The sequence below is a fragment of the Tachysurus fulvidraco genome, chromosome 17 (assembly GCF_022655615.1).
Source record: "Tachysurus fulvidraco isolate hzauxx_2018 chromosome 17, HZAU_PFXX_2.0, whole genome shotgun sequence".
NCBI lineage: Eukaryota > Metazoa > Chordata > Actinopteri > Siluriformes > Bagridae > Tachysurus > Tachysurus fulvidraco.
The window spans coordinates 25,346,373-25,358,512 of record NC_062534.1 but is presented as its reverse complement, the minus strand read 5'-3'; the positions used below and the strand labels follow the sequence as shown (position 1 = coordinate 25,358,512).

General features: G+C 41.6%; 2 protein-coding genes across 2 annotated transcripts in view; one reads left to right on the top strand and one right to left on the bottom strand.

Moving 5' to 3' along the window:
* The window catches only part of vps4a (vacuolar protein sorting 4 homolog A), a 7,830-nt gene extending 4,282 nt beyond the window's left edge, over nucleotides 1-3,548 (top strand). Inside the window, exons 7-11 of the mRNA XM_027160875.2 lie at nucleotides 110-258; nucleotides 625-706; nucleotides 1,613-1,832; nucleotides 2,052-2,192; nucleotides 2,317-3,548. Of these exons, the coding sequence (XP_027016676.1) occupies nucleotides 110-258; nucleotides 625-706; nucleotides 1,613-1,832; nucleotides 2,052-2,192; nucleotides 2,317-2,418 (694 nt within the window). The 3' untranslated portion in view covers nucleotides 2,419-3,548. The remainder of the gene's footprint in view (nucleotides 1-109; nucleotides 259-624; nucleotides 707-1,612; nucleotides 1,833-2,051; nucleotides 2,193-2,316) is intronic.
* Nucleotides 3,549-5,449: 1,901 nt separating this feature from the next.
* mespbb (mesoderm posterior bb) lies at nucleotides 5,450-6,684 on the bottom strand. Its single transcript, XM_027160877.2, has 2 exons — nucleotides 5,851-6,684; nucleotides 5,450-5,602 (listed from the first exon to the last, which is right to left on the bottom strand). Exons 1-2 carry the CDS (start codon nucleotides 6,535-6,537, stop codon nucleotides 5,546-5,548), a joined length of 744 nt encoding a protein of 247 aa, XP_027016678.2. The 5' UTR covers nucleotides 6,538-6,684; the 3' UTR covers nucleotides 5,450-5,545.
* Between the last annotated feature and the right edge of the window lie 5,456 nt (nucleotides 6,685-12,140).

The window sequence follows — 12,140 nt, the reverse complement described above, 5'->3', positions numbered from 1 at the left end:
GTAAGTCTCTCTGTCTCTGTCTCTCTCTTTGTCTCTCTCTCTCTCTCTCTCTCTCTCTCTGTCTCTCTCTCTCTCTCTCTCTCTCTCTCTCTCTCTCTCTCTCTGTCAGATTGGTGAGAAATCTTTTTGAGCTTGCTCGTCAGCGTAAACCCTCCATCATCTTCATTGACGAGGTGGACTCTCTGTGCGGCTCACGAAGTGAAAACGAGAGTGAAGCAGCTCGCAGGATCAAGACTGAGTTCCTTGTTCAGATGCAGGGTGAGAGAGAGAGAGAGAGACAGAGAGAGAGAGTGTGGGTGTGTGTTGGAATGGACAGGAGACGGAGTGTCTAATGGAGTTTGTTATTGACACCATGGGCTCCCACATACTTATTCACAGGCATCCTGAGTAAAGTTCATCAGTCCCATGTTCTCACTAACGAGTGACAAAGCGACATTTGACCGTTCGAACTTTAGTTACGAGCTCCTATTAATGGTGTATAGAGACATTATAAACAACAAGATGTGAAAGATAGTTTCAGACATCATTGGTGACTTTCATGTGGTCACATAGTGTGTCTCTAATGTGCTCCTCTGTGTGTGTGTGTGTGTGTGTGTGTGTGTGTGTGTGTGTGTTCTCTGGCAGGTGTGGGGAATAATAACGACAAAGTCTTGGTTCTTGGGGCTACTAACATCCCCTGGGTTCTAGATGCTGCCATCAGGAGAAGGTCAGTGTTCCATTCATAAACACTGCACCATGCCTGCGCTGTATCAGTTAATGTCGGCGAATTCTCGAATATAAACAGAAACCAGATTAAATAATTTATATTGTTGGAATGTATTTATTTTTCTTATTTGTTTAAGTTACACAAAGATTTACATACATCTTTACTCAAAGATAAACAAGGCCGTGTGTGTGTATGGAATAAAAACACTGTCAATAATAATCGTACGTAATTCAAAGCATTTGTGTGTAAATTTTAATTTTGCGCAGTCGGATCCCAAAACCTACGGCCACGACAGTTTACAGATACGAGATTTTGTGTGTTTGTTCAAATACGACTCCAACAAAAATACGTTTGTCCAATGTACGACTGTGACAGTGGTCGCTGATCCGTCATTTCGCCAGTGGTTTAAAAGAGGGCGGGGCGCACGCGCACTTCGTGGAATCGATTCATCTTCCCTCGGATAGTAATGCCTGTGAACGTGATGACGTATTTTTGACAGTTGTTTTGCAGACCGTTTTCGTGTGTGAAAAAGAGGTGTTGTGAAAACAAGCGTTTTGTGTGTAAACTGTCATAGTCGTACATTTTGGAGTTGTATTTGAACAAACACACAAAATCTCGTATCTGTAAACTGTCGTGGCCGCAGGTTTTGGGATCCGACTGCAAAATTAAAATTTACACACAAATGCTTTGAATTACGTACGATTATTATTGACAGTGATTTTATTCCATATGTGTGTGTGGTGTGTGCTTGTGTATGTGTGTTTGTGTACTGTACGTGTGTGTTTGTGTACTGTGTGTGTGTGTGTGTGTGTGTGCGGGTGTGTTTGTGTACGTGTGTGTGTTTGTGTGCGTGTGCGTGTGCGTGTGTGTGTGTGTGTGTGTGTGTGTGTGTGTGTGTGTGTGTAGGTTTGAGAAACGAATCTACATCCCCCTACCAGAGGAGCCGGCTCGGGCTGCCATGTTCCGCCTACATTTAGGGAACACACCCCACAGCCTGAGTGAAGCTGACCTGCGCCAACTCGCAAACAAGACTGACGGCTACTCCGGTGCTGACATCAGCGTCATTGTCAGAGATGCTCTCATGCAGCCTGTACGCAAAGTGCAGTCTGCCACACACTTCAAGAAGGTCTGTCTGTCTCCCTCTCTCTCTCTCTCACACACACACACACACACACACACACACACACACACACACAATTTATGGTCAACATTAGCAGTGTCAGCAGCCTCAGGTTGGAGGCCCTCAGGAGGCGTGTTCTTGTTTATCTGAGTGAAGGGCTCAGCTACAATGGGTGAGAGAACCGTTGCCATGGTGACTCATGTTTAACGACGAGGTCGTCAACAGGTACGAGGTCCATCCCGTAGTAACCCCTCGGTGATGGTGGATGACCTGTTGACGCCATGTTCCCCTGGTGACCCTGCTGCTATCGAGATGACCTGGATGGATGTGCCTGGGGACAAACTGCTGGAGCCCATAGTGTGTATGGTAAGACAGACAGACAGCCTCAATCACACACACACACACACACACAAACACACACACACACACACACACACACTAGAGGACTTCATATTTTATGATGAGTACTGTGTGTGTGTGTGTCTCCCAGGCTGACATGCTGCGCTCTCTGTCCACCACTCGGCCCACAGTGAACTCTGAAGATCTGCTGAAGGTAAAGAGGTTCACTGAGGACTTCGGGCAGGAAGGCTAAGGATCAGCAAATACCTGCCCATCAGTCACACACAAACTGCCCCATGGACTGGGCCCTGCATTCTACCACCCTAATATGCCACTGTATAGCTGGACTTCCTGTGTGCAGTGTTAAAATGAAGGAGCGTTTACTTTTGCACAGTGTGTGTGTGTGTGTGTGTGTGTGTGTGTGTGTGTGTGTGTGTGTGTGTGTGTGTGTGTGTGTGGGACCCTAGCTCTTAGTGTATGTGGACTTACTGTGTGTATTTATTTATATGTGTAAACTATCTCTCTCTCTCACACACACACACACACTGCACTGCTTAAGCTCAGTATTAATTATTTATTTTCTTTCTCCCATCATTTCAGACTACTATTACATCATCATCGACGAAGCAGTATAAATTATATCAATAATACAAACTTTTACCCCAACCGTAGTTCAGCTACGATGCTAATTTGGAGTGAAGTGATTTTGGAAGATGGTTCAGTTCTCATTTATATTAGTCTAACTGTCTCTGTTCACTCCAGGATGCTTTGCACTCTACACACTACTGACAGAACAGCTATGGATAATTAACTGTCTGAATCGATTAAGTAATTAAACCTGAATAGAGAAATGGAAATGTCTCTCTCTCTCTTTAATGAATCTATAGGATGAATGATCTTGTCCTAAATCACACCCAGTGAGTGGGAGTCACAGTATTGTGTTCACACCATCAGGAGTGTGTAACAACCAGGAGATAAGGAGGAGCAGGAACACAAACGTGCACAAATACACATTCTTAACGAACCTACCAATCAAATATAGTTGTAAAATATTTTAATTACTGAGATAAGGCATCTTCTTAATAAAGTTGTATGTACATGTATGTATTTTTTATTATGTATTTGATTGTGTAGCTCACGGGGTTGAAAGCAGAATTGTGGGACCTCCATGATGCAGTAATAAAACTGGCCTGTAGATGGCGTCATGGAGCTCAGACCCTGATGAGCTGCACTGCATTAATATAACATTCAGCTGATCAGCAGAGAAAATCTATACATTTATTTATTTAAGGAAGGTGACCTTCTGAATAAGGAGTTTTTCTGTCGTGGAAAATTGAGAATGTTTGGAGTTCATTCATGTGAAAAATAAATAAATAAATAAGATCTGTCTGTGTTCCACTGAGCTAACATCAGTTATATAGATTTATTAGGGATGCAGTGGGGAAAAAAACTGAGCTAAAGAGTCTACAAAGAAGTCTTAGGTCTAAAACTTTAAAACATTACTGAAACTCATACTTTGTATTAATAAGATGGTTAATATTTAAAGGACTAGCTAGCTCAAGGTTAGCCTTAAGATTACGTTTACCAACGATAAATTAAGCCGAGATGTAGAGAAATCCTGTTAGAATAAAAGTTTACACTTTAAATAATAACTTTACATCAGAGGTTGTAATTATCTCAACATAGTTTAATATTTTGGACAATAGTTTCACAAGATAGCAACGTCTTACCTCAGAGGCCTCAGCCTCTGGTTAGTTACATTAAAACTCTTAAAGGTGCGGTCACCGTCGTTTGAGAAACGCTTCAGAAAACCGAGTCGGGCCGACAACGAAACTAATACAAAACTAACGTGTAGCCAATGAGCAGAAAAGGGCGTGTCTTGTGAATATGGGCGGAAAGAGTGTTCAGCGCGCATGTGTGACATTAGCAGAAAGCGGTTTTAACATCGACACGGAGGATAAAAACAACGAAAGAAACAGAAGAAAGACTTAAGATAAGGACAAGAAGTAGGACGTGTTAATATAGGATCAGCTTTCCAGCGCTGGAGAGAACTGAAGGAGCAGGAAGTCGGCCACATATTCACAGGTTGGAGTTTCCCGAGTCAATAACTCCTGAGCTAAACGCTGTTACTACACAAATAACACCTCTTTTCTATCGTAGTAATGTAGAGAGGCAGCTACAACCGCCTTTTGTGTAGTAACAGCGTTTAGCTCAGGAGTTATCGACTCGGGAAACTCCGACCTGTGAATATGTGGCCGACTTTACTTAAGACGCCGAGGCGCTTTTTTCCTTCTCGATAGGTGAGTAACGTTGGTTTTGCTTTGTTACACAGAACTAATATATGCCTTTGTCCTTTACATCATTATGCTTGTGTGGCATTTTTGCTTGTTTGTTTATCTACAATCGTATTGTTCTTCCCTTCAGCTATGATAAAGACACGTTTCTTTCTGTCAGTCGCCCGGGTTACGTATGTATGTGTGGGCGGAGCTATCGATACAGGGGTGGGACCCGTTTGGGTTAGGGGGCGTGTTTGTTTTGGTGATTTCAAATGTCAACATTGGCTTTCAAACAACAGAGACCGCACCTTTAATCTCTTCAGATCAGTATAGACATTAGAATATGTTCAAATTATTGTCTTTTTCTGTATAAACCCACTCCCAGTCTGAGCCTCTGACCCCTGACCTCCAGACTGAAAAACACACAGAAGAGGAATAAGATTCATCACCTTCTCCTCCACTTATTCGTTAATAAACTATTCCAGATAAACAACTACTCGTTTGTAGGTGCGATTTATGTATTAGTTGTCATGGCAGCACAGAGTGATTGAGAACTACATTACCCATCAGCCCCAGCAACTCATGACCAAGTCACATGACCCACTGCTTCTTGTTCCATCTAAAGTCACATTACTGTTTGAGTTCTGACTCTTTACCCTCGACTGCAGTGAAGGAGTTTAGTGTATAAATTGTTGTGAAACGTCTCGCTGAGCTGCCGTACAGTAAGTCACTGTTTAGGGTGAGAGGGAGTTTCATTTCGTTTAATATTGTGTTTAATTTGTTACACGTTAAAAAAAATCATTCCATTAATATTCAAATTTAATATCAAAATGAATATCGAAACATATTTATACAAATAAATCGAGACAAAAGATGAAACGTTCGACATATTAATATTCATATTTTCCATAAACAACGATGCAAACGTGACAAAACGTATAAACGTTAATAAATATCAGATATTATTATTTTTGTAGATAATTTTTCTTGTACAAAAAAAGAGCATTATTAAAATAGAAATGTTACAATAAGACAAAATGTTAATTTAGAATAAATAAATGTTTGTACACGGACGTGAATTCGTAGTAAAGATGCCGATAAGCTTCAGACCCAGAAGTCGTGTCCTGTCGTGTCGTCGAGCTGCTCGGCTCTACTGTAGTCCTAAAACACAAAAATACTTCATTTCACATGTCAAGTCGACGTTTAGACATCGAACAATCTACTGCTTGTTGAAGGAAACCCTCAAATGTGACTAAAGTGATTACAGTCATTCAGAATTGGAGTGAAGTGTCTCAGTGTATCATGCGTTCTCCTCTCAGCCGATCGCAACACGCCGTCTTCGACTCGTCTCACTAAATAAAGACATTGTGTGTATGCTGGAGATCGTTAGTTGTATCGGTTCTTGTTACCTGCTGTGGCAGAGACACTTGTGGATTCATGAGAGACTGGAAGTCAGAGCTGAAGAGTTCCCCACAGTCATGAATTTCCAGTTTAATCGCGTCTCTTTGCTCTGTTCCCGCTTGGATAAACCCGCTTTCCGACTGGAGTGTAACGTGACGTCCGTAGAGTCCCTGAGCGCAGGCGACGTCGCTGTGAGGAGGAGTGATGTGTTCTTCTGCATCGTGGAGCGTCCAGGATTCATCAAAAGCACCGTGAGGGGGTTTATTATGCTGGAAGTTGAAGGCTTCTGTTTTATTCCCAAGGTTTCCTGCTTCCCAGGAATGTGACATGGAGCTGTGGTGAGGAGATCTGAGCTGTGTGTGCTGGCAGTAGGACATCTGGAGGTCAAGCTGAGAGGACAGGTAGGAGATGTAGCGTATGGCGAGTCTCAGCGTCTCGATTTTGGTGAGCGTTTGTCCGGCAGGAGCCACGAACGGCGGAAGGAACGTCCTTAAATTGTGAAGCGCTTTGGTCAGATCTCTCATCCGCAGCTTTTCTTTCTCGCTGGCATTCCTTCTCTGCTTGCTCGGGTTCTTGCAGCGCGCCTTCCTCGACTTCGGCCTTCCTTCACTTATAGATTCGGGAGACGAGATGTTGTAGACCTCGGAATCAGAGCTGAGAGAGCTGTAGCTGAAGGGAGGAGAGGAAACATCCATCTTTCTTGCTTTCGGAAGAAAGAGTGTAGGCTGGAGATTCAGAATCGGAGGAGGATTTTATACAGCAGGAGGTGTGAAGTGACACCTCCACAGGCGTCTGCTGCCCACTGCTGTCTGTCTGCTGAGGACGCTGGGAAAGAAAACAAGTGAGAGAGAGCGAGAGAGAGAGAGAGAGAGAGAGAGAGAGAGAGAGAGAGAGAGAGAGCGTCCACCTGTTCTGTGTGCACTTTGGAATTGAGGAAATTAGAACTGAGCCCTAGGATGAAACACACATTCTGCTTCTCTGAGACATGACATGTTGTGGAGAGATGGAGACGTGGTGTGTTAAAGGACGGTGCTGAACATGATCTGCGGTCAATGTGACTGTCTTGAACCTGGCGCTCTTTGATGATGTCATCTTGTCACTTTTCTCCAAAAAACTTCATCCAAGTTTCTTTTGACCTCTTTGACTCTCAGCAAGACGCGTGAAGAAGTTTTACTCTGAGCTCAGAAACATCTCAGACCTTCTGACCTGTTCACTCAGCAGCAGCACAGAGCAGGCCTGCTGATCAGACTCGGCTAGGGGGCGTGGCCTAACGTCGGACCAGTTCTGTAGTCTGTCTCTTGACTGTAATCCTTAAAGGTTCTGCCTTCACCACAGAACAGAAGGTTCCACTATGACAAGACTACAACTGGAACTCTTTCAGGAACCATTGGAGTGATTCAGATGACGATTTGAATATTTCTGTTTTAAAATATTGTCTTGTGTTGTGTGTCAGACTCTTAATAAAGCTCCTTCTGATTCTGAGTCTTAGGGAATTTGCAGAAATTTACTCAGTGCTGAAGTGGAGGCTATGAGCTTCTGTTACTTAGCAACATAAACATCACAGCTTCCGGATCGAAGAAACGAACTTCACACTTTACAAAATAATGTCTGTGATTTGATTTCTGTTTTTCTGAAGCGAGTCACGGAGGACAAAACACTGATAAAGCAGCTCCATGCTCCACAGCTACGTGCTAACAAGACAGCAGTGTCGGAGAGAGAGGCGGATTTAAACCCTGCTGAACCCCAGAGCCACACCACCGGTCACAGAGGTGTGAAGGGACACCCCGTGCAGGTCGGGTCACGGCCGAGAACTTTGCGCTGTGATGGAATTTCACACCGAACCTGTAAATGAGATAATGAAGCTTGTTAAGCGAGATGAGGGGACGTCGTCACATCACCGAGATCCACAGCAAGAGGATTTATCAGATCATATTAAATCTAGACATTAAAAAATAACCAAGTTTCAGATTAGGATCAGGATTAATCCCACACACGAATCCAAATATATATACAGTATATATAATATAAATAAACTGTATAATTTTCTCATTTTAAATGTTGCCTGGGTGGCTTAGTGGTTAGCACGTTGACCTCACACCTCCAGGGTCGGGGGTTCGATTCCCATCTCCGCCTCGTGTGTGTGGAGTTTGCATGTTCTCCCCGTGCCTCGGGGGTTTCCTCCGGGTACTCCGGTTTCCTCCCCCGGTCCAAAGACATGCATGGTAGGTTGATTGGCATCTCTGGAAAATTGTCCATAGTGTGTGTGTGTGTGTGTGTGAGTGAATGAGAGTGTGTGTGTGCCCTGTGATGGGTTGGCACTCCGTCCAGGGTGTATCCTGCCTCGATGCCCGATGACGCCTGAGATAGGCACAGGCTCCCCGTGACCCGAGAAGTTCGGATAAGCGGTAGGAGATGAATGAATGAATGTCTTAAATACAAGGAACTGGATAAGTCACAAAGTTAGACGACCTGAAATCAAATAATGATTAAAGTTATTTCTGTGTCCTGCTCTGCAGTTCAGGCTTATTATTTATTTTATAATAAATGTCCACAGATCACATTAACAGCGGCAGAGCCGATCCTGACCTCCCTGGGGCCCTAAGCAATATTCTGCTAAGGGGCCCTCCTACCTGACCCGTGAGCCATGTAAACCATTTGCCACACATTCACACTTGACACCCCACTGCTCCCACTACAAACCTCCCTCCTTTTAAAAAAGTTTGCCCAATCTCTGTCAAAGAGTAAAACAATACAGAATAAAATGAGGTATAAACAAATCTTTATTGAATGGAATATTTTAAATAGAATTTTGAGTTGAATATTAGCGAGTGAATTTAAATGTAATTCCTGATATCAAAAATAATTTTAAGTAGAAATCACACTCTTAATATTTATATTTTAAGTATTGAAAACCGAATACTTGATATCAAAAATCCCTATCATGTGAATGTGTAAAAGCTAAAATGGCTTGCCGTACCGTATCACTGTGTTGTATAGTATGCACGAGAACAATACTTGATCCCTGATGGTTATTATTAATGATGGATGTGCATTCATATTGACCTGCCATTACGCCCATTCCAATGTAAATCCAGTGGTTTCCATATTGCATTAACGTTGTTGTAAACTTGATCGAGAGACTATAAACATTGTCATTTAGGAGTGCTGTCACGCTACTTTTTCTACTGGTCCCCACACAGATGTTGCCTGAAAGCGCGCGGGTCACTTCGTGCACAATTGCACTGGCATATGAACGCATGTTCACGCGCGGTGCGGCGATCGAGCTACCGTTTATAAACACGGGCGTTTATTCATGCAAATGTTCACGCAATAAATTGTTGTGTGACAGACAGGTCAAGAGATGCACTGGCAGCACTGCAAAGCTAATTAAGACTAGAGACAGAATCATATCAACTTAACTTTACTGCTAACCCTAACCCTTGCTGACATCAAACTTGAAGAAAACAAAAGTTTACCTGATTGATTTTCTCGCATTTCGCTCTCATTTTGTTTCCTTTTTTTCTTTTCATGACCAGATGGAAAGCTCCGCTTCATATTGTCATCTACACATCAAATATTAACACGCACTGTAAAATGAGGCGGGGGGAGGCGGGGCCTTACGTAATTTGCGGGGCCCTACGCAACTTGCGTAGTGAGCGTATACTGTAGGGCCGATCGGCTCTGAACAGCGGTGATTTAAAATCATGTTTCTTTCCTGATGGAGATGTGAAGAGTTCACTAGATTCAGCCACATGAACCGTTTGTCACCCTTCAGTTTATTATCCCACACTTTAAGTGTCACGCTGCTCTGAACACGGTGAGAAAGTTTACTACAGCAAACCTCCAGGACAAGACAGTAAAAAAAAAAAAAAAACAGTCACTGTGATTTATTGCAGAGTTTTTATATCTCGTTTGAATCTCGTACATGTACAAAACAACCGCTCTGTTTTTGTTTAAACTTTAATCCTGAACTAGATTCTAATTAGGAAAGAAATTTCAGGACAGAGGAATTAAATCTGTGACGGTTTTGTTCAGAGCCGTTATCAGGATGGACGCTGCAGAATAATGTCATTTAAAACAAATCCACAAAAACATTTTAATCAGGATTCTATGAAAAGATAGAATTTATTACAGTTGCAGTCTTCGGTACAGTCTTAAGGATGCTCCATCACATTAAAGTAACTATAAACGGTTAAAAATCATTAATTAAATCTGATCACACAACCGAGAGACAGAATGTCCTGTTTTATGCGTCCAAATTTAATTCAGTCACTAACTCTAATTTAATTTATTTAGTATTAATTTATTTAATTAGTATCATCTCTCCTGTTCTCAGCCAATCAGAACACCACACAGGACTGATAACTGTTTTTTTCTAGCATAGCTCAGCGTTCCCATGGAAACTGTTTTTTCTTCCCTGTGTCACATGTAGTGTTTTACACGTTGAGTGTGAAAGAAAAAACAAGTCGACGCAGAAGGAACAGGAGTGTGTGAGATCTAACCACTGGATAAACACATCGGCTGAGCAGCTGGGTCTCTGACGAACTTTGTGTGAAGACCAAAGAGTTCACAAGAAAAACAGAAAGATCTTCCACATGATGCTAAATCTTTAAACATAAGAGAGACGTTTATTCCTGCAGCACAGAGACAAATAAATCTTTAGTTTGTCCCCAAACACACAGTTATTAATATTTAAAGTAACTAAGTAGGCAGAGTCAGTAAAAACAGCCTGGGAGTTGGAAAGGTAGAAAGAAACAAAAATGTAATCATAAAAATCACTTGAAATGTCAAAATGAAAAAATAAATAAATAAATAACAGACTTAACAAGAATATAATGACATAAAACATTTCACTGAACAGTTTAAATGATGGACAAAGAGTCATAACTTGGGACAGGTTAAACTGTGACTGTGAGTCATTTGGAAGCCAAAAGAATCAACTCATTGATTTGACTCATGTATTGAAAGAGTCACTAAGGTTAATGAGACAAAACCACACAACGTTGTGCACATGAATACATTTATTTAATTTTAAACTCACAAAATAAAATAAAATAAAATAAAACAGACAAGACATTTAATTAATGAAGCCATTCCAAGTCAGACACGAAAACAAAAGAAAATAAAGACAAGACTATAAAACATGTTAATATTCACCCACCAGTTGTCGCCATTAATTATGATTATAATATAATTAATTATACCAATCATTAACAATTTTTACATATAATCAAACAGAGCTGCAGAAATTATTTGGAGATTTAAAGCCTGATATATAATATTTATATTTAGTTTTAGTGTTAAAGCTTCAGTCAGATTATGAATCATGACACCTTTAATAACTCTAATGACTTTAAAACTGTGGTGTGTTACTCTGTGGTAGAACAGCTAATCATGCTAATTAGCGATTAGCATAGGAGATTAGCACTTTACATAAATGTAGCTTGAAATACAGAGACAACAGGAACACTAAACACTCCTCTAACACACTGTGAATAAAACCATATGAACACTTGACACCTTAAATAACAGCCAGAGTGAGTGATTTGTTAGCATCTGTTAGCATGTGTCTGGGTCTGTGTTTGCTAGCATTGTGCTAACATGACTAGTGGTGTAGCAAAAGTGTGTTGTAACATTATACATTGTTTTCATAGCATTCGATGTCTTATAGCACACATCTTCTAAAAAAAACAAAACAACAACAACAAAGTTAGCTTAAATTAGCATCCCTGCTATTTCAGATGTACCAGAACGGTTGTGATGTGTTCGGCACATGATGTTATGTTGTAGCTTCTGGAGCTAATGCTAATGTAGCAAGTAATTGAAGTTTAGAGTCTCCAGTTTAGAATCATGCAATCTATGTTTAATTTTTGGCCTAAACTTGCTTTAAAGACCAGACCTGATAAAACGAGAGGTTCAAGCCTTCACACACACACTTCGTACAGTGCAGTGTATCTGTCTTAGATTTATGTACAGCGACACGAAACACACATGAAGACATTCGCACCGTTTGCTTGGTTTTTGAACAACACTGATAAACGGACACAGACGGCGGTAACAAACATGCGGTTTGTCGCTAACAGCAGACAGCAGACATTTAATACAAGCATTCAAACCAAAGGATCTTTGGAGGTCATGTGCTGAGTGTCGAGCTTCACCCTACGTTCACACTCATTTCGCTCAATCCGTTCTGCACCGGTCACCTTACCAGTGGTTGCCATGGTAACAATAGTGCACGTTTTGTCCACAGGTTAAGTTCTCAGCATGCTTCCTGTGGAGGTTGTGCAGGTCCATATCT